Source organism: Limanda limanda, chromosome 19, assembly GCF_963576545.1.
Source record: "Limanda limanda chromosome 19, fLimLim1.1, whole genome shotgun sequence".
In the NCBI taxonomy this organism is placed as follows: domain Eukaryota; kingdom Metazoa; phylum Chordata; class Actinopteri; order Pleuronectiformes; family Pleuronectidae; genus Limanda; species Limanda limanda.
The window spans coordinates 6,286,078-6,310,571 of NC_083654.1; the positions used below are offsets into that span (position 1 = coordinate 6,286,078).

Genomic DNA, 24,494 nt, shown 5'->3' on the forward strand with positions numbered 1-24,494 from the left:
TGGTCTATTAGTGTTCTTAGGTAGAATCAAGAGGTACTTGTTTATTCTGTTGTGTTGATTCTTTGTTGTCTCTAGAAGTTCAGATGCACTTGTCCAATACTTTTTTAACCTCAGCATCTCGGGTTCAAAATTTGTAAAATTATACAATATATATATAGTGTTGTTATAATTTTTCAGTCAGTTGAAATAAATCCTGAACTGAACAATTTTGGGTTGTTTTGTGTCTGTATAGGCCTATTATAAAAAGCACTTAGCATTTTTAATTTTGGTACTTGTACTTTTACTTTTGATACTTAAGTACATTTCAACACCAGATACTTTTGATACTTAAGTACATTTAATATGAGCAACTCTAAGACTTTTACTCAAGTCATTTACTTTTACCGGAGTCACTTTCAAGTAAGATATCTGTACTTTTACTCAAGTATGGCTTTCAAGTACTTTATACACCACTGCTTGTTTGATACAAACGTCCTGAATAACAGAGTTGCACAGATCACCTTCTAATATTATTAATAATATATGTGAAGAGACTCCGATCAAGTTAATGTTAATTATTCCTCGAAATAATTATTAACAATGATTTCCACAACAATGATTGTAGGAAACAGATATATTAATACATGCAACATTTATTTCTGTTAAACTGTTTCAACTTTGCTTAAATTCAACTTAATTTAAGTACTTTTGGTGACATTTATCACTACATGCCTCCATCAGTCTGTTCTTTTTCAAAAGTAGATAAAAAATAACTAGATAACCACTTATAAGCACTTTGTTATAAGATGATAAAGCTCAACCAAAAATAACACATGCATATGACTGGGGTGTAATGTTTCTAAGTGTCTTCTTCATTTTTTGGGTCTCATACTGTCAGCTGCCAGAGTTTTCAGACCTAAAATCCATACAAGTCTCTCCTCATGTCCTCCTTCATTCACTGTGAACCCAAGAGCAAGACAGGCTTCATCTTACTTTCTTTTCAACTTGGTGACATTTATCACTACATTCCTCCATCAGTCTGTACTTTTTAAAAAGAGAAAAAATGAATTCAATTAAAATCACTTTGTCACAAAGATGATAAAGCTCAACCAAAAAGAACACATGCATGTGACTGGGGTGTAATGTTTCTCAGTGTCTTCTTAATTTGTTTGGTCTCATAGAGTTTTCAGACATAAAATACACACTAGTCTGTCCTCATGTCCTACCACATTGACTGTGAACCCAAGAGCAAGACAGGTTTCATCTTACTTTCTTTTCAACTTGGTTTTTGAACACTGTCTCTTGTTTGTCCCTGACCGGCTGCCTCACGTGAACGATGCTCTCCACTGTGTGTGTCTCTGAGTGAGTGAGTAGGGGCGGGGCGGAGCCCCGGGGCCTGAGTGTGTGCGCGACGTGCACGTCACTGCACAGGGAGCCGCTGCAGAGGGGCTGAAGCCGCGGGCTGCTGACCACTGGCTACGGCGAAAGAGCGATTTGTTTACTGCTCCGCCGTTAAAGACATGCAGACGTCAAAACATAAGTTCGGCTCTAATATAAGTTGCGCCTCACATTTCCTCCTAACGGTCGCGCGCCCCACACAGTTTGAGAATCACTGCTCTGAGCGAATGACACACACACACACACACACATGTCCCCCTCCCGGTCGCGCGCCCTAGCTGTTATGCCTCTGAGCCACACAGTTTGAGAACCACTGGCATAGAGTGAGATGGCGGTTTGACTATTTTTTAAATTTCAAATTTAATTATTTTTTCGTTTTTTTTAATTTTTTTTTTTTATTATTTTTTTTTTTTTTTTAATTTAGAGCATGCCTTGCGGGCGACTCGCGGGGTCCCTGCGGGCGACCAGGTGCCCGCGGGCACCGTGTTGGTGACCCCTGCTCTAACCATACCTTCCTGGTAAGGAACCCCGGAGCTTACAGGCTTATATGTCTGACAAAGATTTGTTTATATAATAACAAGATACCTACTAAGGAGGTGTTGATAAGTCAAAAATATGTATTATTCCACTAGTAGAAATTAACAACATGCTCCACATTCCTCATTTTGACAAAGATGACTGATCCTCTGATATATTCATTTGAATTTACAACTTAATTCCTGAAATCTCAAAATGTTTACCTTTAAGTGGTCCTTATACTCTGTCTTACTCTCGCAATGCAATTCAGGTATCAATTTATTGCTGAAAAATGCAAAGATATTTTGTTTATGTGGTAAAACCAGTGAGATCTCAGTGTAAGTTGGGAAATATAGGAAATTAGGGTAGCTCTGCAAGTAGCACATGTGGCTGAGTTCATCCTCTGGTCATGAGGTTTAAGTCGTGTCACTGAAATAAAGTTTATTAAAGCTACAGACAAGACGAGAAGTCAGCTGACCGGCCTGTCATGGCCTTTCTCTTACTGTGGAATGAGAGAAGTTCGGGTTTGTGTGGGTGTGGGTGTGGTTGCTGGTGTGTGTGGGTGTGTGGGTGTGTGTGTGTGTGTGTGTGTGTGGTGTGTGTGTGTGTGTGTGTGTGTGTGTATGTGCCAACAGGGTCAAAATGTCAAGGCCTGCAGGGTAAATTTTGACTGTGTGATATTTAAAGCTCCCTCCTCCTCCTTGTCTCGAGCCCCCATTGGATCTCCTCATCCGGCACTTTTATGTGCTCTCTCTCTCATTCCACTCTCATCAGCCTCCACGCCTGCTTTACAGTAATCTGTGGTCCCGGGGGAATCCCTCTCCCCAACTATCCACCCATCCATCCATCAATCCCTCACTCTCTGTGTCTATTTGCTTAGCTGCACCTTCATTTGTCATGCTGCTCAGCCTTCAACTGTGTTCCTCCTACTTTGCATTGATGGGCTTTCTGTCATCACTCTGGGGAATCATATCTAACCCCCTCCTCCTTCTTCCTATCCTGTCTTCCCTTTCTTCCTTGTGCATCTCTCTCCCTGGATGAGCCCAGGTGCACACAGCGGGTCCTGTATTAATAAATAAACAGTAATGGGGTTGATTTATGGCGCCCTAACGCCGCTCCCCGCCCCCCACCTGACGGGCGGCACACTCATCACCAGAGCTTAACGAATCCATCCCGGAGGATGTGCTGACATTTTCTCGGGGGGGGTGGCATGAGAATGAGTTGGGGCGGGGTGGAGGCGAGCAGTTTCCAGTGTTTTATGAGAGTAGCAGCCCCTTCCACGGCTGATGATTTGAATTTTTTGCCATAAAAATACACTTCAGTAAGCTGGGCTCACTCATATCACACATCCTCACACCAATATGAAATCCACTCAAAGGTTTTAGGGCCATAAACTGTAACTACATGCACCCCAACTATGGACCGTCACTTTAACATTCTCAACCGTGCAATATTCACTGTACTATATTCATTTGTAAAATATTTCTCTGCAATATAAAGGGTTATGTGCAATCCATTTACTGTTCTGACCGTGATATATTCCTTTACACTGTATATACTGGTTTAATCACATTTATATTTTTTCTATATATTTTTGTATATTTCTATTTCTTTATATTCCTTCACCCATGTGCTGCATGCTACTTATGTGTTGTCTTCTGCTGCTGTAGCATTGCAAATTTCCCCGTTACGGGACTAAAAAGGACTTCTTATCTTATCTTATTTTAAGAGATCAGATGTCCAAATATAGAAATCTGTCAAAAGCCTCCTCTCCTTTGCAGCATTGAAAAAAACAGTGGTAAAGGGGCCGTGCGTCAATTTAACACATGAAGATCATTTTAGTTGTCATAAGGAACGCTGCTCTGTTTTTAAATAAAGGTTTTATTATGTCTTCTGTGGCTCTAATGGGAGTTTTTTTTAATTGTGAGAGCTGTTGGCAGTTTCTCCAATTAAAAAAATGTATCGTTTTATTGTTTATAATTCATTTTCTTTAGATCTTCATTTAATCCAAGGATGACCAATTACAATTAAGTCACCAAACTGATAAACAGTACAAACGCCAAAAGACAAATATCCTGGTGTATAATCCTAATGATTGTGTAGAAAAAAGAGCAGGAAATGTCCTTTGACCTGAGGGGAGATTTTATGATGGCCTTTCTGCTGTGTGTTAAATATTCAGGAAACCACGATGGTCCCAATTGTCTCCTCAAACACAAACACACACACACACACACACCTTCTGCTTGTACTTATGGCACCCATAAAGCTGTCAGGGCCCATTAAGGCATCATCCGCAGCACTTCCATTGTCTACACACACACATACACACACACACACACACCAACACCATACCAGTCAGTCAGCTGGAATCTAATGCAAACATATAGACACAAGTGCATCACATAAAAAGGCAAACATCTGACACATAGCATCAGCCATTAATGCACAGCTTGCACAGGCAGACACACACTGAGGGCGGGGCCTCACCGAGCAGAAGGGACATACGAGGTTAAGCTGAACCTGCAGGGAGCCATCGGTCATACAGCAGTAAAAGGATGTTGTTATTTGTTTTGCAAAACCAAATCATTTTTTAAACCTTATTTGAAATGTTTGGATGAATTAATTCTATGCTGCATTTTTCGTGGATTTAACTTGAAAACGACCAAGTCATTGAAATTAGTAGTCTAATGTCTCATGTACCACTGAAGAGGCTTTTCTTTAGGTCTGAGTAAATAACTCTGGTGACATCATGCTGATGTAATCACAATTATAATCTATGTTCTATCAAGGCTAAACCAAAGTAAAGACTGGATGGCAAGGAAGAGGAGGATAGGGAGGAAGTGGAGGAGGAGGAGGAGGAGGAGATTGAATCTAAAAAAAAGTCATCATTAACCAGAGCTGTGTTCAGCCTGGACAAAATGTAGCGAAAGGTTAATTTAAACGTGTGATATTCAAGCATTGCAACTATGGCAACAGAGGATGCCATTCTTCTTGTTCTTGTGGAGAAAGTAGATGACATGACGAGTTTAAATACGTTTAAGTAGCTTCTGCCGCCCTCATTGCCCTCAGGGTTTACAGATATATATATAGCTGCTGTTTGGGCAATACCTCTGGCACACCCACTGAACGGGAGAAAACGTTCCTCGAAGCCTGTTGCACACTTTCCAGCAAACGTGTGGTTGAACCCGGAAACAAGAACAAGACCGAGCTTGATCTGAGCTGGAACGTGCCCCATAGTCGGGAGGATCGAATGAATGACTTTATAGGAATTGTAGGTTTCCAGTGTTTTGGGATCTTGTCAGAATATCTCCATAGCTGAATTAATTTTGAAATTTTTTTAAAAAATCTGTCTCTGGCAAGTGCACCGACATTATGAGCATGGAATACTGTCACCTTTCAACCTTACCACAGGTGATAAGGGGTGATGCCACCGGCCACTGGGGGAAGGCTGGATCTGCTGTCATGCCAACCATGTTCTTTATTGATTCTAGAGCTGCAAGGATTACTCAATTAATCAATAACCTGATTGGGAGATTAATTAGCATCTTATTGTCGATCATTTTTTAAGACATTTAAAACATTTGATGTTTCCAGGCTCTCAAATGTAAGAATGTGCTGCTTTTCTTCTGTCAGAGTAAATTACCTATGTTGGACTGTGGGGCAAACAAAACAAAGATACAAATGTCAACATGGACTTATTTTATTAAATAATAAAATGAGACTGTTAGTCCTGATTGATAAAAGTAAATAATTATTTTCAAATCTGCACTTACCTACAATTGTCTGTTATTCCATTACCGGCCAACATAACACCCACCTCCCCTGAGCAATATGGCTCAGCATGCTTCTAACTGCCCGACACCCTGTGGTGAGGTCTAATTGCTCCTGGCTAATTGTTTTCAATAAACCACGGTTGCAGGCGTACAGATGAAGATCACGTGGCAGGCAGTGAGTGGAGGTTTTTGGGGGGGGCCTCTGCAAAAGGGGACCTGAATATACATTCACACATTTAGACGAACCTCTACAATAAATAAGCTTGATTAGCATGATTAGGGATTTTCCTAACAGTGCTCTGTATATAGTGGATCATAGAATTTAGGGGGGTTCCCATTGTTGCTGTTGTGGACTAACCTCAAACAGCTGTTCTCAAGGACACCGGCAGTTGCCTCCTTCTCTTACCTTATTGCAAAACCTCTGGTTACACCTATAAACTTTAATTATTTCCCCAAAATAAAGTTGTGGAATGAATATGTTTTTTGTTTTTTTTATCTTTATTCAGGAGCATGATCTTTCAGTTTGAGAGCAGGATCTAGGGATTTCACGTTCAGATTTTGGTTTGCTGCTCCCACTCAAATAGCTCCTGCCTATGTTTACATTTGTGCTCAAACTATGCACTTGCACCCAGATATTTAGCTTTGCACATGGAATGTCTCCTCCATGATTACTCCTCTGCTCCTGGATAATTTTTGTGTGCTTAGATCTTTCTTCCCCCAACAAATCCGTTTTGAATAAACATAAGAAATAAAAAAAAACATAACTGGTGAATATATTTTTCAATGGCCTTTAGATAGCTAACAATGTCAGTCATTGGATAGATGTATTGATATCTGAGAGGGGGACCCAATCAAGTCGTAGTGTCTGTGTGAGTTATTGCTGCTGTCTGTCTGTTCTATTCGCTGATGTAGTGAACCTGCATTGTTGCTTATCCTGTTTGCTAGAAGTTGGACCCAAAATACTGGCAGGAGGACAACATGCCGAGAGGAGAAATGTGCTTATGCAAGTGACAGCTCTTAGATAACAAACACAGGGATTCTAAAGCAGACACACACCTTGAAAAGTATGCATGGCATGCAGTCATCTGCATATAAAGCCTGTGGCATGAAGGAAGTAACACTTGTGTTAAGGCCGAGTTTGTGTTTGTTTGCGTGTCCACTAGTTGTGTATCTGCAGCTGAGTCCACACATGGATTGGTGAAGTGGAAAAACACACCTCACTGCTACACCAGAGGCAGCGCGAGGTGTGAAACTGACTCAGCCACACACATGGTCCAGCTTACATTCACTGGACTGCTGCTGTCGTCCGGCACAGACACACAACTGTTTACAATCTACTACAACATTCCAGTGGGAAAACCGACAAAGAACTAAACAAACTCATAAAACAGTGCCGGGGAAAATAGTAACTTGTCTCAGTGGAACATTGTTGGGAGCGGTCGGTGCCAACGTAGAGGCTAATTTCCTGTGCCTTGTGCTCTGTGTGTTTCTCTGGGAATGAAAGCAGGCACCTCTGGGCCCTGAGGCTGTGGGGAAACAGATGAACCAGATGTGGGTAAAGCAGAGGGAGTGCACTTCCTCCTCTTGTCTGTTTGTACAATTGCTTCCACAGCAAAGTAATCGGCTGGTTTCAGAGGTTCAGAGACTGTTTCTGTAGGGAAAGACTAAAGACTCAACCCCAGCTAGGTGATATTATCCCATCTGCTGGTCGGTCAGACTGAGTTAGCAATGTGTCACCCTGTCAGCAATAAAACCCCATTGATTCATCGGCAGATTGATGGGGACGCCGTCCTCCACCGGGGAGATTCCATTGATTTCACTGGTTGATTTAGGACGTAGCCACAGGGGTCCATGTGCACCAGGACCAGCAGGATTTCTCACCTTCCACCTTAAATGTGCCTCAATATGTCTGAGTACGAGTCGGGACGGCTTCCCCACCTGGAATGTCCCTAACTAGACACGCCACAAAAAATGCCTTTAACGTAACTCACCAACCCGTAAGTCACTCCTGTTATGACATCCTGAAAACTGATCCACTCTAATGAGGACTACCGTGAGTTATGATAAGAACGCGCTCTGTATAATGAGCACATATGAAACTTGGCAAGCCGTCAGCTTGTTTACCCCTGTGCTCGCAAACCCAGTGAAAACACTGTGTGCCTGTGTGTGCACACACTCAACTGGATGAGTCAAAAGAAAAACAGAGAAGTGTTGAATGACAGGGGGAGAATGTGGGAGGAGGTCGGGCGCATGTTGCCCTGATCGGCATGCACCAGTATGACAGGTATGGTACAGCAATGTATGCGCTTGACTTGCTCGGAGGTGGATTCTGCAGAATGTGGACGTGCAGGGCTTCAAACTCTGATGCAAGTTCGTTGACATGCAAATGTAGTCAATCTGGATTCATGTGTGTAAATCATAGACTGTATGGTGTAAAGCCATCCAGGGAAATGTGGGGTAGTGGCTGGTCACATAATGTTCCCACATGGTTCACACAGTGGAGGATCAGCATGGCACTTACATGTTAGAGGTTACCAAAATAAAAGTAAGAATAAACTAATGCTCAGCTGAGACCTTAACTCCCAGCGTGTGTCATAGCAGCTATCACAGAGTGTCTGGTCTGTGGAGGGACTTTGCAGAAGTAATGCATGTTTAGTTGAACACATGGCTTTGTCTCCTTTAGGACAAACAGCACAACAAAGAGGAACAGCACTGTAGCTCTGCATCTTGGTTGTAAAAAAAGTTCTTCCCTATGTTTTCTTTTTTCACAGTGTCCCTCAGTGTTACCAGAAGACATCCCCAGTGTAAAACACCCACAGGAAAGTGAGCGTCCACTAAACCCACACAGTCTGCAGAATAGTTTCTCCCGCATGTCCATGTCTTACCTTGATCTTCTCTGTCATGGTGAATCTCAGCTTGTGGACGAAGGGGTTTCTTCCCACTCGGGAGGGGCGAGTGTTGGACAGCTTCATGGCGGACAAACCTTCTCACCGACGGGATGAGGTGTGTCCACGATGTCTCCGGGTGTTACGCGGTCCTGTCCGGCTTCCTCTCCCCGGAGCAGAGGCGCTGATGCTGGACTGGGAAGGAGAGGATACGCGCGCCGTTACCGCCCACCAACAGCATCCGGTGGTGAGTTTCAAAATAAGATGCACGTGTCGCGCAATAGTCTCCCATCAAGAGTTCAGCGTTCATTAATAATTTGATTATTTAAGGGTCACATTGAAAAGGTAATTTACCCGTAATGAATCTGTATACTGTTGTGTGTATTAAGTGTGTTATATAAAATAAATAAACAATAAAACTGTTGGGTTTTAGGGGTGGATCCAGGGGCGAGGCTGGGGCCGCTGGAATCTGATTGGCCCCTGAAAGGCCCTTGTCTTGACAGTAGCTCTAACAATAAATGTGACATTAGACGTCTCTCATTTCAGGTGCGGCCTCCTTCTTTGCATATGAAGAACGGTTGCATCAAGCGGGAAAAACTAGACTAACTAGACTAAACTAGAATTTCGAAGGCTCTTTTAAATGCGGCTAAGTACTCCTGATTCCAGTTGTGCTGCATCCAAACAGGTGTTTTTAGTATTTTGCTAACCTAAACCCATCGCTGTACACTACAAGACAATTAGACAGCACCACTTGCATCCAAAATGATTTTAAAGTTGATCTCAACACCTATTGGAAACATTGTTTGCTAAAAAACTAAGCATTTTACCCTCCATGAAGAGAGGAATGGTGTTCCTAATAAAGTGAGAGCTCAGATTTCTTATGAGAGTAATCATGTGCCGTGATCCTGTGATCAAATCAGCAAATTGTGTTGAAAACCACAATAACAAATTCACAGAAATCATCAAGGGGAGGGAGGGTGTTTTAAGGAAGTGCTTAAATTTACATTTTAAGTGAGAAAACCTAAATTCAATTCTTTGTACAAAAGTTGACACTTCACTACAGGCATGACCAGCAAGCAAACACACACACACACACACACACACACACACACACACACACACACACCAGGCAGCCGATAACATGATAAGCACTCACTGTCTGTGTGTGTGTTTGAGATGTCAGTGCTGATTGACCTCTGGTTATATTCAGAAGATATTTGAAGTTTGATTTTCCTCCTGTGTTTGATCTACAAGTCCATTTCTGCCTTGCATCTTTTATTTTCTACAGGACAGCGACTGCTCCTTTAAAACAGACTTTGTTGTCTTATAGCCGCAGGCGACAGATCTACATTCAGGCCGACTGGTTCATCAGCTCCAAACCAAATATGCGTGTGTTCATCTCATAAACCTCTAAAGTCACCAAGCTGCTCACTGAATTGTAACTACTAAGGATTACTGCTGAATATTTGTAGGTCTTTCGAGGAGGAAAACTTTCTTACCAACTTGTAACAGGATGCTGCATATAGGATAAGATCTATCTCTCTCTTTTATTACCTGTTTGTCAAGTGCTTCAGTGAAATGGCTTTGAATAAAAGAAAATATGTGCTCTCTGAAATCCATATTCAGATGAAATTCAATAAATTGAATTGTTACTCCTTCAGCAAATATTAACTAGAACTATTCATGCAGGGTGGCAGGCTCACACTCAGTATTTGTTGCCAAACATTTCAAACCAGACAGGTTTCTTTGGCTGCTTTGTTTGCATGTCACAGTCTGTCAGTGTTGCTGTGTGCATTGTGCTTTCTCAGGCTTTCAGAGGTAACACAATGATACAAGTGCTGGCTTTAGAGCATCAGTTAGATTCTCAGAAGAGAAAACCTTCAACAGAAGATTCTCTTGTTTTTTTTTTGTTAGGATGAATACTGATTTGTGTAAACCAGAGGATGACAGGAACAATTTACGAAGGGTAACACTGGTCAGAGAGAGGGCATCAAAGAGACGTTTGTGTGTTTCAAAAGCAGGCTGGATCCTGTATGATTGTAGCAAAGACTTTGGCTCCCTCGTGTGGAGGACTGACATACAACTAATGCTCAGTAACCGAGGACCAAATTTGCAGAACCTTTGACAATATTCAGATAAGCTACTACCCAACAAGTTGGGTTCCATGAAGTAAAACAGAATTGTTCAAATAAAAAAAAGATAATAATTAAGTCAAGCAGTCAGTGATTAATGTGCATGGGGTTACAGGAAATCATGATTGACAAAATGTCATAATTCAGTGTCTTCACTGTGATAAAATATGTATTTTTGACCATTAGAGGGAAAAAGAAAGGGAGTGAAAATATGATAAAAGTTCTTCATCCAAACAATTTATTATTACAGCACAGTTGTTGTGAATGTTCACAATCTCAAAGCAATTTTTCACACCTCCATCAACCATTTAGCCCTGCCTCTGCTTGTGCCTTGGATTTGTCTTGCAGAACACAAACAAACGTCCCCTCCGTCGAACAAAGAAACACTCTTTGCAGCGCCTCTTCAGGGCAGACTTGGTTTTCATCCCTGCAGAGGGCTGGATGCAGGGAAGATGCTGACACTGTCCCAACAAAGATGGTCCGCATTGAGCAGAGGCGCCAGTCGAGGGGGGCTGGATGGAGCCGACTCTGGCTGGTGACAGGAGCAGGGAGCGGGGAGCTGAGGTGAAGGTGCAGAGACATCTGTAAGCACTCGCTGCCGGTGAGGACAAGCTCAGATTCAACCGGCTCATCTGGGCCACTTGGCGAGACAGAGAGGCAGCCAGGTGCCTTAACAGCAGGGGCGTCATCGTGTCAAAGGCTTCAAAGAGGAGAAGAGAAATAATTCAGATGCAATTACTGCTGCAAAACGTAGTCATTAATCATTAGCCCTTGATCACAGAGTAATGTGTCAGTTTCTAAGGTTCCAGCCTCTCAAATGTGAAGATGTGCTGCTTCTCTATGTTACATAAACATAATATCTTTTGGTTTTGGATTTTTGGTCAAACATTCAGGATATTTTAAGACACATTTTACAGACAAAGCACTTTGTTGGACAAAAACATTAGGGTCAGCAATATAAATTATAGTTATTTCCAGCCACACCGTGGCCTAATTAAGATATTGCATTTTGACAAATTGTTGAAATTATTATTTCCCTCAGATTACGTTACATATAATTCAACATGAACATGAATATCCCTGATGTCAATATAGGATGGGTAAGTTTAGGAAAACAAGGGAATGGACATACAGTATATAAAGATAGATAGATGTGAATGTGTTAAAGGGGTAAAATGCTGCAGATTAATATAATTAGGGACGTAACATATGTACCTCACTTAAACTGTTAAAAAAAAGAAAAAAACTGTATATATATATACTGTACATATAGCCAATCTAAGTTAATACTGTTTATAACGGGTAGGTGTCATAAGCTATTGTTTCAGCCTACACCTTTTGAGCTTAATATATATTTGTTATGCTCTTATTTACTTTGTTGTTTAGTACAAAATGTGTCATTGAAATTGAATATGCGGATCAAAATAAACAGTATGTATGAACATACTGTAGAATTAATATAATAATATAACAGAGCTACACCGAGTCATTACAAAATGTCCATTATATGATCCACACTGCTACATAGTGTGACTCCTACAGCATTAGGAAAGAATGCAAGGGTAAACAGTCTGTGCAGTGAACACATGTAATTACCACAGACCCGGTGTTGCTGTAGCTTAGCTGTGGAACATGCCAAGGAGACTAGCATTAGCTAACCTGCTAGCTCCAAAGACAGACGTTAAACCACCAAAACAACAATATTCGACACGACTCGGTAATTTGATGGAATTCAGAGGACGGGAACAAACCTGTCAGATATTCGCTGGGTGTTAAAAGGGTTTTATACCCTGGAATGTTGCGTTTTTAATAGCAACACGACTGCACTGATATTCATCCTTGTGAGCATATAACTGCTTCCGGTTTGCGCTAATACACGGAATAATTTGTGCCCTCAGTTTCGCCTGTCAGACAATTTCCCTTTCTTACATGTATCTTATGGCACTATGTAATCCTACCTATAATAAAGATGAGGAAAATATGTTCTGTTTAATAATAAATAACCACATATAAGGCCAGAGAAAGGACTCAGTGACTGTAAGACAAAACCCGGGGCAACTAATTGCTCCTCTCAAGTGTACTTGCAAAGCATCCTGGGAAATACAGGCTGGTGTAAACATGGCTGCCGCAGTGGTCAGAGTTCTGTCCTTCAGTAGAAATGCTAAGGTGCTAGCTCCAGCTGTGAGGCTCTGTGCTGTGCCTGCCCGCGGGTACAGTGTAGAGGTGTCCAGCACCGGGGAGGCCATCACTCACACCGGACAGGTAAAGGTTAAAGCCGCCATTTCTCTACTATTGGTTCCTCCGGGTGGCCTGATGCTAGCCGACATTAGCCTAGCGTCTGTGTGGCTAGCAGGGTTAGCACGTCGGTTCATTCCTCCAACATCTGAGTGTGACTCTCATCATATGATGACAACATCCACAGTGTTCAGGGAGGATCAGTGTATAATATACACTGAAGCTTTCCATCCAATTGGTTCGAACGTCATCACATACGTCATCAACACAAGCCTCGCTAGGTGCAGTCTATGCTTCAGCTCCCTGGTTCAGCCCGTTAATCACAAGTCAGGAGCTCAATGTGATGTTTATGTGTCTAACTACAAGTGATGACAAGTGTTTTCCTCGCAGGTGTATGACGAGAAGGACCCAAGGAGAGCCAGATTCGTTGGCAGACAGAAAGAGGTATGAAGCAACTCACTAGCTATTTAACTTCCATTAAACAACCTCATGTAGACTGTTGATCTGTCTTAATAGAGCCCCAATAACAGGAGGCCCTCATAAGCAGCACAACAAAAACTAAGCTAACTTAATGACAGGCGGAAACTATTTTCAATGGAAATGTTTATTGATATCACAGGTTTGTTGGATGTAGAATAACAGCAAGGTGATGAATCAAGCTAAAGAACATAAATATTTTCTAAATAACTGTTCGTCATTGCACAACACAATGAAACATTCTCTTTTCTTTTGCCACAGCTTCTAAATGATGTTGTCCTAGTTTTCCTTGATTTTGGAATTTGAAGTATATAATTTGTCCCCTTTGTGAAGCACTTTGTAACAGCTGTTTTAGCTGCTTTTGCTTTATTTTTTTTAATTGTGAAAACGTTCAATGTTTACTACTTCATGTTTAAAACACTATGTGGGCCAATGGATAGATAGCGCTCTGGTCAAGTTTATTCACAAAGTCCATTTAAATCACACAATGGTTAAAACGTCTTGTTCAGTAAAAATTTGAAGAGATACACATGAATGAAATAAAATCCTGAAAACAAGTTAATAACTTAAGGGCAGTCAAAAATCTAAAAAAACTCATTGGTCTTCAGTTTGACCTTGTATTTGTCTGTGGAGGTTGAACTCAGGATTGTAATAAGCAAAACCTTCCAAAGCTTCGGAGCAGCTACAGTACATTCACACAGGATAGGCAACATTTTGGGAATCTGTATCATCAGAAATGTACTTTACTGCCTCATTGTGTGTTTGATAGTTACAGAAATCCTATTGTTTGTGTCCAGGTGAATAAGAACTTTGCCATCAAGTTGGTGGCAGAGGAGCCTGTGACTGACACACATGCCAGAATTGTGTCCTGTGATGGAGGCGGTGGAGCTTTGGGACATCCCAAAGTCTACATCAACCTGGTAAGAGCCTGCACACACTATACTCATATAAATACTTAAGTGGTCGCTTAGCCAGTGCATTTTGACCATTCCTAAAGGCATGTGCATATTGTAAGTGGTTGGTCAACCCAGCAACTTGGGTTGATACCACCATCGTGTTAGTTGTTAACATCTGTTCACAAGTTTTTGTCGCTCAAAATTACATTTTTAATTGTGAATGTGGTTTATTTAAAATTGATAGTCCATCTCTATCATTGTGACATGATCCATGTGACGACCCCATAGCCCCCCAAAAATGTCAGGGACTTTACAATGTTGAACTGTAATCAAGTGAATTGTCTTTTCTTGCATCATGGCAAGAAATTAGGTTTCTGCAGAAAGCTGACAATAAACATGTATTAGAATCTTTAATCTTTTGACACATGCATGTTCTGAATGACTGAATTCATACTGAGGAGCCTACGTTGTGAAACTAGAATGCCGGGAGAGTGCATACCTCCGCTAAGGCTAACACCCTATCACACTATTTTAAAGAAAGTGGGATAAAAAACCAGGATGAAAATGCAATCTCCTAGATAGAAATATTGAAGGAAAATGGTTTTAGTTGTCATCATAAGTCGTGTAATTTTACTTACTTAAATATAATCAGTGAATTGCATTCATATGACCTCCTCAAATGTTGGAATAGTCCTATATGTTTTTCTGTAGTCATCCAAACAACAGGTTATGCAAAGGTTCCAATTGTAAACTCTGTCTTTAATATTTTTCAGGATAAAGACACAAAAGTGGGCACATGTGGGTACTGTGGATTACAGTTCAAGCAGAAGCATCATCACTGAAACATTTCCTCTGTCTGTGCTTCTCTGTATAAATTGCCATATTGGTTAATAAATTATATCTTCTCTGTCTAATCTAAAGTGTGATCTTCATTATCAGGCCTGTTGAAATCATCATTGCAACATAACGGGGCTATAATATTCACCATCAAACACATGCATAACAATGTTTCTTAACAAAGGTTCAACTGACAGAGTGTAGACATCTTCTGCTAGTACTTAGGCGTAATTCTCAGCAAGACCTGTCATGTAGTTTGTTGGCTGGATGCAGTTCCCACTGTGACAGGCAGAGGTCAGCAGTGTCCTATATACAATCTTAAGATAAGAGGACAAAACAAATAGTCAAAGGATACCTGGTGCAGAAATAAAAGCCATGATTCTGACTTTGTTTCCCACTGACAAGACCAAAGCTGGGTATTGGTTATAAAACTTAGATTTTATTTCAACCATTAAAAAGCCAGTGAATTAAACCCACAGTGCACCTCTGTCATCTGCTCCATTGTTGTGTGCAGGAGCCTGATTTCTTTATTTTCCTCCACGAATAACTGCTTGTGATTGTAGTGCCCTCATCAATAAGTAGATAAGTCTGTTTACTGTAAGGAACACTTGAGGGAACCTTAGCATTCCTCGTGCACTCCACCCCCCCCTGCACACACACGTGCACATGTGTACACACACACTGCGCTTATGCGTCTCGCTCTGCCTCTTGATGTCTTCTGCCGGGAAGACGTCAGGAGAGAGCCAGCCTGATAAGACACAGCAGCGCGGAACAATACATGTTTGAAGAAGATCATATATATATTTCATCAGGCTTATTCTCCATAGACCTCTGCATGCCAAATTGGCCCGCGCCTGGCTCCGGCTCCAGACAGCACTAGCCTGTTCTGTCCCCAGTGATGCAGCCAGTGGAACTGCATTTTCCACACCATGGAGCTCAGGTTGGGAAGACTAGTCAGGCTGATATAATTGGCCCTGGTGACTCGTGGAAGTGAGGCCTGAGCTGTAGTTAACCTCATCTATAGTCGGACCACTTTGGATGAGTGAAGGGGAGAGAGGTGGATTGTTAAAATGAGGCAGGCGAGCCGGGTCAGTGTCAGAGAGCCGGATGGTGGGTCTTGCGGTTGGTAAAGTCTGAGCGGTTCAGAGGTGGTGGTTGATTGAGTTGGAGGCATTGCCGCGGGCAAAATCTTCAGATGAAACTGAGCATATGAATTGTGCTGAATTAAACAGCACTGTGTTTTTGAGCTGGGTTTAACTGCTCTCTTTAATTATTCACTGCTCTTAAAGGCATCACCCAGCATAATGTAATGCTTTCTAATATATCAAGTAACTCCAGATTATAAAGCTGAACTGAAACAATTTTCAGATATTTTCTATCCTCATTCAACCCTGAGTTGTCAAATTCAAAACAAGAGTCGATGGCTACATCCTCGTTGTTTTGCTATAATATTTAATAATAATAGCAAATACAACTTTCAAGCAAAATACGACCTGCAGCGTTGGGTTAGACCGTTCAGACTAAGATAAGTTTAAATGAGACAGTAATCATATTGAAGCTCTCCTCACCGCTGAGCCACACAGTAGATAATGGAGTTAAATGCCATTGAATTCTTTAACACAGCACCGCTCCACAACAATCACTCACTCCACACAAAACATCCTCCTCATCGCCGTAATTGCCCTATTAAAATATTTCTCCTTTAAGATGTGTCACATTACAAACCCCGAGGCTCATTATGAAGCTCCCCGCAGCCAATTATCTGAACCTCCACGTCTGGAAGCCACTGTGACCAAAAGGGGCTCATAAGCAGATCTGGGAGCAGCCCGTTCTCCTTAAATCCACGCTCGCTGCACGAGAGGCAAAACAGAAAACTGACCTTTGGTCATTGTCTTGGGGCGACTCCACTCAGCGCCACTTTAGAGTCAGGTGACAGAGCTTCTGACCTTTACCATGGAAATAATGACTTGTTCTTGTGCCAGGAGCTCTGGAGGGGTTACCACAGGGAGCGAGACACCTCTGGCGACATGTGACAGTTTTTGTAGGAGAGAGTTTGCACTCAGCACTTTGATAGCCCCGGAAAACCAAAGTATGTGTGACAAGACGCAAGAGACTTGGAGCCGTGTGTATAAGTATGCCACTCCGTGTGTATGTGTGTGTGTGTGTGTGTGTGTGTGTGTGTGTGTGTGTGTGTGTGTGTGTGTGTGTGTGTGTGTGTGTGTGTGTGTGTGTGTGTGTGTGTGTGTGTGTGTGTGTGTGTGTGTGTGTGTGTGTGTGTGTGTGTGTGTGTCAGTGTGTCAGTGTGTGTGTGTCAGTGTGTCAGTGTGTTTGAGTATGCGACACCGACACAGACGGTGTTGAAAGGAAATGGGTGTCAGACAGAAAGTGAAGAGAGGAGCAATTTGAAGTTGTCAATACTTCCTGTGCCGACATTCCAACTGAAATTTCAAAAGTAGATGTGATTCAGGAACAGTGTTGTAGGGTTCACAATTAGTAATATCACAATTTAATTTGAGTTATTACCGTGTCACTTTTTCCCTCCTCACCTTTATGTCATCATCTGTGTCCATTCTTCCATAACACACAAAAGGGCCAAATACCTCCCGATGGTGTGGGCCAGACAAGTAAACATTGGGTCCGACATTCCCCGACCTGTATAGCAACACACTGCGGCTTAATCACATTATATGGCCCAGGGAGCAGGACTTCGTGTCAGACGACTGTTGAGTGGCTAGCTGGTGTATGGAGAGCAGACAGAGGTGAGGTGAGACGAGTTGAGGGTCCGGGTGAAGGGGGGGTGGAGAATGTGGAATGAGTGAGGGATGGAAGGAAGGGAAGGTGAGCGGTGGCTACGGTGGAGCAGATAGAGAATGTGACAAAAGGGGGTGAGGTGATCTAAAGTAAATCTTGTACAGAAAGAAAAAGCAAACAAGTCAGAAATCCGCCCTTATTTTGACAGTATTTTGCATCATAATTGTACCTTTGTATCTGTAAAACTGTTTTAACTTCACACATTTTACTCTTCACACCTTCCTGAGAGGAATTATTTGGAAATCCTTGAGTGTTATTTATTTAATGCTTGACTATGCTTGGACTTTAGAATAGCAGCTTTAAAATGTTAATGTTTGGTTTAATTGTCTGTCAACAAAAGTAGGATTAAATACTGTGCTGTGCGGAACAATTTCAGGGATTCTCTGAGAATGGCTGTAATCAATATTTTCACATTAGAATATATTCTAAAAAAAATGAATACATCTTTAGTATTATGTATTTTATATGTTATATTATATTAGTACATTTCAGTTGTAATGTGACAGGTTTCACTCATAGTGAGTGCAGCTTTTTTGATGGTGTGCAACTTTGGCCTCTACTGTATCGGTTTCTGTCAGCTCTCATGGTGTTTATCACAGTAAGAAGTTGTTTTCAGCAAAAATGCTCTAAAATCCAATCAAGATGATCAAACTGCCGACAGTAACAATAAGATTTCTCTAGTAAGTGGAATACTTAGCAGCTTCAGAGTCAAATAATTATCTTAAAAGTTGGAAAAGACCAAAACAGAACAAAACAGTTCAGCAACTGTGAATTTATACATTGTTTCATGTTTCACGATACCAGGTGTGTACATTTGCAAGTTTTAGTCTAATAATGGTTAGATTTATGGTCACAACTTGTCTCTGCTGCCCCCAAGTGCACATCAACCTTGCTTAGAAATTATAAACAACTTTTTTATTATTATTGATCAAATGAGAATTGACCGGAATAAAACAATCGCATGATTCTACGATACCTCTGGGTTTGAGTGATCTCTTCAAACAAATAACAATATTTTTTTTAATTATTTGAATAAAAAGAGTCTTAATGTTTGGCACTCAGCTGGTGTGTTTATATGTATGTTTGCAGTCATGTCTCCAACAGCTAAAGGTGAGGACACTCCACTCAGCCCTGATCCGACCTCTTATCTCCCCGTCATTCTATATCCTTCAGAACTCCACACCTTCGTCATCATCTAAAGATTTTTAAAAAGGAAACACAATTGAATCCATTCCATCAGGTTTCGATCGTATTTTTTTTGCAACAATACAAAAAAATATCTCGGCAGCCTACCTCAAAGAGAAAGAAAACTTTATAGAAATAAGAAGTCAGATGTCATTATTTATCATCCTGAATCTTACTTATTTATGAGGCAGAAACAGAATGAAATTCTCGGTTGAATTCATCCTGAATTATTTAATCCGAAATGGTTAATTCCATACAAAGCCTGGGCAGATCCCTCCTCTGTTCTGATAAATACTTTATCACTGTTCCTAAATCGAAAAACAGCAGGAGGAGAAAGATGGGAGTGAAAAAATATTTCTCACTGTTTCTTGTTGTGCTTTGTTTTAGAAAGTGTTGGTTTAAATGTTTTTGTGCTAAATTTGTGAAGCTTTCTTTAATAATTGAAGCTGGTGGCAATTTTTCTCTTATTTTATATATTTATAAATAAAATGTTCAGCCTCACTGATCCCCACCTTATTTTTCTGTTTATTTTGTATAATGCTGCTTGTATCAGAAAATCACCTAAGTGGATAAAGATGTAACACTTTCTCAAAATTACTTAAGAGGTTTCATGAAGTATTTTGCACACAGTGGATTTTCTTGCAGTCCCAGGTTGACAGTCAAAAGACGCCTAATGAAAAGGGACGCATCGCTGATTGCAGCTATATCTGGAGCCGAGGTGGAAGTGGCATCGATTTAACAATTTAGCAGTACCCTCCTCTGTGTGTTTCCATTAGTCACGGCTGAATACCACCCACTTCCCCCCTTTCACTTCCTCAAAACTCACACATAGACACAAACACACACACAAACACACACACACACACACTCACACAGACACAGCTGCAAGGGTATATTCCACTATCCCTGAGCAGGGTTTACAACGTTTAAACTGATAACATTAGCGGTTCCAGCACAGTGGACAGCGGACATAAGGGCACACACAGAAAACTTTGCCATGCTACAGAATACACCATTTATTTTTGTGACTCAGTGCATGTGCAGGCTATTGTGCATGTGTACAATATTGTATCATTTTTACGTGTGTGAATCGTACAACCTTGCCGCAGGGAAGGGTGTGTGTGTGTGTATGTGGCCACAGTTGTTTGCTCACATTTGTCCATAAGATGTGTCCAGAACAATCAAAGTTGACAGAGAGAGAGAGCATATCAAAATGTCCAAAAAGGATCATACTTTGCTTGATGACCATTCGCTTAAACCTTTTGCCAAACAGCAATTTTTTCCATTTGTAGCTGAGCGTCAATAACTTGGCTCGTTTTCTCACAAGTTTGGAGGTTGTTGAAATTTTCTTTTCAAAAACAAGAAATAAAAGTGCAAAGGTGTAAGTATTGGATTGAGCTGCAATCGTCAGCACGCCAAGCTTTGTAGCTTACTACCGTCTGTAGCATTAGTTTAGTTAAGTTCTGCTAATTATTTTAAACTAGCGTTCACTATCTTTATTCGTGGGTTCAAACAAAAGAGCAACTCACTTCTAGAAAATCCACACTGAAGCATTTTCTCATTGTTTAGAACTCAGTCCAGGTTGCAATCATGCTAATGTTAAAGCTTAGGTTGGCAATACAGAAAAAGCTAGCAAGAGCAGGCGACACTTCAAAAATATGCAACCAACACGTCCCATCACCTCCCATCAGCCCTCTTGTTAAAGCTCGGCCACCAAAAAATATGAACACGCACACGTGAATCACTCGCTAACTTTTGGCTATCATCTCTGTTTCTGCGGTTTATGTCTCTCCGGCATTCAGTCAGATGAATGATTGGTCGTGTTTATTACAGCCCTGCGAGGGCCACAGACGGGGGCTTTTCTTTCTTTTCTTTGTTTCAGACGACTTAATTTATTAATGGCTATCAAGACAAAAAATAAAAAGGATATCCCATTAAACTTACTAATCCGAACTTTAAAGGCCCTCCCCTGCTCTTTTGTGAGCAATTCAGGTTTTGTTTAAACTACAGCAGCATTACATTACATTTGCAAAACGCGCTGATTACTCCACATTTTAAAAGCCTGCATGTCTTCTTTGATCATTAAGTGGTGATGGTGCCGACCTTTTCCCTGCGACCTTAGACTTTCGCCTCAGTCTTTTTGCTTAATGTCCCATAGGCTTACGTGGCCGTCAAGTGCATATTTAAGACATGTTTACAACTTGCATTTTTAAAAAGTCAGTCAGAGTTGGAGTTTTTCAACTAAAATTATGGACAATGTGATAAATGAGGAGTTTGAAATTCTCTCTCTCTGTCTTAAAACCTAAAAACATTCCCAAATTTGACTGCTGCATCTGCCAAAGTTACTGTGCAAGAATGAAAAGATTGACTGGCATAGCCACAGTGACGAAAGGGTGGTGCTCAGCAAATGGTCAATTGGTCACAACATCACAATATAGACTTCATGTCCTGCAGTCGTTGAAATAGTCCGTTGTTGACGAGTTGGTTGGACTACAAAGATGAAGTAGACCTAACAAGTTCAAAGGATTGTCCAGGTATTCTGATGTCTATCGCGGCATCATTAAAGCCTTTCCACACCTCAGCTGGTTTGGGCTGTTGGAAAGGGGGACCATGGAATACTCCGTCCACCCATTCTCTGAGCGTGGCGACTGGTGATTCCTGTTGCCTGTCTGCCTTAGTGAGCCCCATGGTTGACGGATACACAGGAGAGGAGGAGCCGTTGGTCGACAGCATACAAGGAAGGTACTCTGGCTGCAAGCTGCCGTCCAAAGACACAGCCGTGTGGGCGATGGACCATATTTTCGGCTTGGCATCTGTGTCTCGAAGGTCTGGGTTTGGAAAGAAGGAGGTGTTTTGGTGTTGGACTGGTGTGAGTCTGGGGCAGTCCGGGGACAATCTGTCTTTTCTGTGAAGTGTTTCAGGGTTGTGTGTGAGGTGCTCATGTGGGAGATCTGTGTTTGGGTTTTCATTGTCCTCAGGTAGGAATTGTGGCTTCGGTTCACAGTCGGAAGCATCAGACTCCAGCAGGTCGAAGTCCTCAAGATCACTCTGCAGCTCCGCACAATGTTGATCTGCAAAAATCAATCATACAAAGAATACTAAGTTTGTGCATGCTTCCTCGAAACAGGAGAAATACAGTGACTTGTTGATTGAAGCCTTCTGCATACCAGGATGGTCTTTTTCATCTTTAACTGGCTTCTCAGCTTCATCACTGTCGTCATCACAGCCTCGATCATCAGAGCCTTTACAAGCTCGCGGTGACCACGTCACCTTGTTCTCCTTCTTCAGCCTCCTGCGTGCATTGGCAAACCATGTCGACACCTGAGGGAGAGAGGGAGCAGAGGTCATAAAAAGAGATAAAAGCCTAGGGATAGAAAGAAGGAAGTTAAACAGCCATGAAGGGCAGACTAAAAGCAGGGAAGAGAAAGAAAAGGAGAATATGGGAAGTAAAGAAGAGACTAATTTGTTAAAATTACAATTTAAAATGTGCTTTGCAAACAGATAAAGAGAACAGTTGAAAGTTAAGGGCAGGAAATTGAAAGAAAATCAAACTGGGACTCATTATTGGGCAGCAGAGTTGAAACTTATACTAAATGCAACCCATATTCACCTGTGTGAGAGTCATCCTGGTGATGATAGCGAGCATGATCTTCTCTCCCTTTGTGGGATAGGGGTTCTTCTGGTGCTCCTGCAGCCAGGCTTTCAGGGTGCTGGTGGTCTCTCGGGTGGCGTTTTTGCGACGAGAAGCCCCATCAGAGCAGGAATACCTGAAGAAAATTGTAAAGTTCCACATAATATTCAGCTCTGTCTTAGCGGGAGTGAGCTAGTGAACCTGTCATTTATGAGTAACTATATTAAATAATATATGAATGATGTCTTATAGGACAGAAACTATACCATTGAGAACAATAAAAACTACTGCTGTAAAAGCTTCGCCATTTCCAGCCACTGAATCCCAGAGAGGACATTATAGTTATGGTATAATAACAATACCAAGACAGTGAGAATTTATGACACATGATCAATATTTTTCATCTCTAAGTCCCCATTCCTTAACAGGACGTCTACTATAAAGATAGAAATTTAAATGTGGAAAATAAGGACGAGACTTACCCATATCTGTCATAAGAATATTGTCCAAATGCGTATTCATAGGGGTAGTAGGCAGGAGTCTGAGATGTCCCCACATGCACAGATGCAGCTCCGTCTTTTGGATCCAGTGGCCCCTGAAAAATAATTGGCACATAACTCACATAAATACAAAATTCATCAGAATCCCTGAAATATTCCAACAACAGGAACACTCGAGTGACTTTAGAAAAAAACTGGAAATTATTAAATAAAATGTTTTTCTGTTTCAAATAACATTTCCATATCATTTCAGACAAGGTGTAGTGTTCAAGAATGACAGAGTCCCTGGTTCCCTGATGCGTTATTACGATTCTCGTGTAAGAATTTAAGTAAATACTTAATTATCTTATGAATGAACTGAAAGTGAAAGGTGAGACTCACTCTGGGATAGAGCGCTGTGGCATCGCTGGGGCAGGTGTTGTAGTAACCTTGGCTCTTTGGGTAAGGGCCGCTGTAGACTCCGATGCCGGTGCTCGGGCTGAGCTGGTGCCCGGGGGAGCGCAGCACCGGGTGAGACGGAGGCGTTCCCGGCTCCAGACAACCGGCCAGAGAGCTCGAACTCATCAGAAACTTTGGCAAGAAAATTGCACGATTAACACAATTCGTCACAGAAAGAGAAGTGACAAGTTTGCCAACATTTTAAACATATAGCTAAGGTAAACAAATTCCAATGCAAAATTGCCTCTTTAAAGTTTGCGTATTGTTGACACCTTTATTATTTGCTTTACAAGTCAGTTGCATCATTTAGGTTAAATCTTGGAAGACATCATTTTTTTTAAATGCCAAGGAGACGCACGGGAAATAGTCTGTATGTGGAATTCTCATATTTTAAGAATATACAAAGAAAACAATTATCGTCTCTCTGAGGCTTAGCCAGTCTATTAACATGGCTCAAGTCAAGTCGTAACCTAAATGTCGGTAAACATGCGTAAAATATTGACAGTACCTGCGGTGTGGTGGAGTAGGGGTATCCCAGCTGAGAGTAAGCCATGGCTCAAATCAAATCCTCACAGGCAGGAGCAGGAGCGCAGACCCGGGACCACATGCAACAGCATCCGTGGCACAGGAAGACTTTCACCGCGGTCACTAGTTCCGAGCGACTTTCTCAGTTTATCATCTACCACCTCATCCAGACGGGGACGCGCGGACATTTACGCACCACTTTCATTTTACGCACGGCGAAGGACAAGTCTTTCAAAAGTAACTTCTCGGCTCCCCCTCCGGTTCCGCCTCACTCAA

At 41.6% G+C, this 24,494-nt stretch overlaps 3 protein-coding genes across 3 annotated transcripts in view; 1 reads left to right on the forward strand and 2 right to left on the reverse strand.

Annotated features, from left to right (window-relative positions):
• The window catches only part of lpcat1 (lysophosphatidylcholine acyltransferase 1), a 28,573-nt gene extending 19,856 nt beyond the window's left edge, over positions 1-8,717 (reverse strand). Inside the window, exon 1 of the mRNA XM_061093081.1 lies at positions 8,552-8,717. Within this exon, the coding sequence (XP_060949064.1) occupies positions 8,552-8,638 (87 nt within the window). The 5' untranslated portion in view covers positions 8,639-8,717. The remainder of the gene's footprint in view (positions 1-8,551) is intronic.
• A 4,071-nt stretch (positions 8,718-12,788) lies between these two features.
• Positions 12,789-15,205, forward strand: ndufs6 (NADH:ubiquinone oxidoreductase subunit S6). Its single transcript, XM_061092895.1, has 4 exons — positions 12,789-12,945; positions 13,309-13,362; positions 14,193-14,315; positions 15,065-15,205. The coding sequence occupies exons 1-4, from the start codon at positions 12,802-12,804 to the stop codon at positions 15,131-15,133; spliced, it is 390 nt and encodes a 129-aa protein (XP_060948878.1). The 5' UTR covers positions 12,789-12,801; the 3' UTR covers positions 15,134-15,205.
• Positions 15,206-21,614: 6,409 nt separating this feature from the next.
• Positions 21,615-24,252, reverse strand: irx4b (iroquois homeobox 4b). Its single transcript, XM_061093291.1, has 6 exons — positions 24,202-24,252; positions 23,637-23,825; positions 23,238-23,350; positions 22,735-22,891; positions 22,292-22,445; positions 21,615-22,195 (listed from the first exon to the last, which is right to left on the reverse strand). Exons 1-6 carry the CDS (start codon positions 24,244-24,246, stop codon positions 21,615-21,617), a joined length of 1,239 nt encoding a protein of 412 aa, XP_060949274.1. The 5' UTR covers positions 24,247-24,252.
• Between the last annotated feature and the right edge of the window lie 242 nt (positions 24,253-24,494).

Bases quoted from the DNA above. Each gene is read 5' to 3' on its own strand.
- irx4b (XM_061093291.1), bottom strand. From the start codon at position 24,246: ATGGCTTACTCTCAGCTGGGATACCCCTACTCCACCACACCGCAG. The intron at 23,826-24,201 runs GTACTGTCAATA...TTCTTGCCAAAG, and splicing joins CCTACTCCACCACACCGCAG to TTTCTGATGAGTTCGAGCTC. The intron at 22,892-23,237 runs GTAAGTCTCGTC...AATTTTCTTCAG, and splicing joins TATTCTTATGACAGATATGG to GTATTCCTGCTCTGATGGGG.
- ndufs6 (XM_061092895.1), top strand. From the start codon at position 12,802: ATGGCTGCCGCAGTGGTCAGAGTTCTGTCCTTCAGTAGAAATGCTAAG. The intron at 12,946-13,308 runs GTAAAGGTTAAA...TTTTCCTCGCAG, and splicing joins CCATCACTCACACCGGACAG to GTGTATGACGAGAAGGACCC. The intron at 14,316-15,064 runs GTAAGAGCCTGC...AATATTTTTCAG, and splicing joins CCAAAGTCTACATCAACCTG to GATAAAGACACAAAAGTGGG.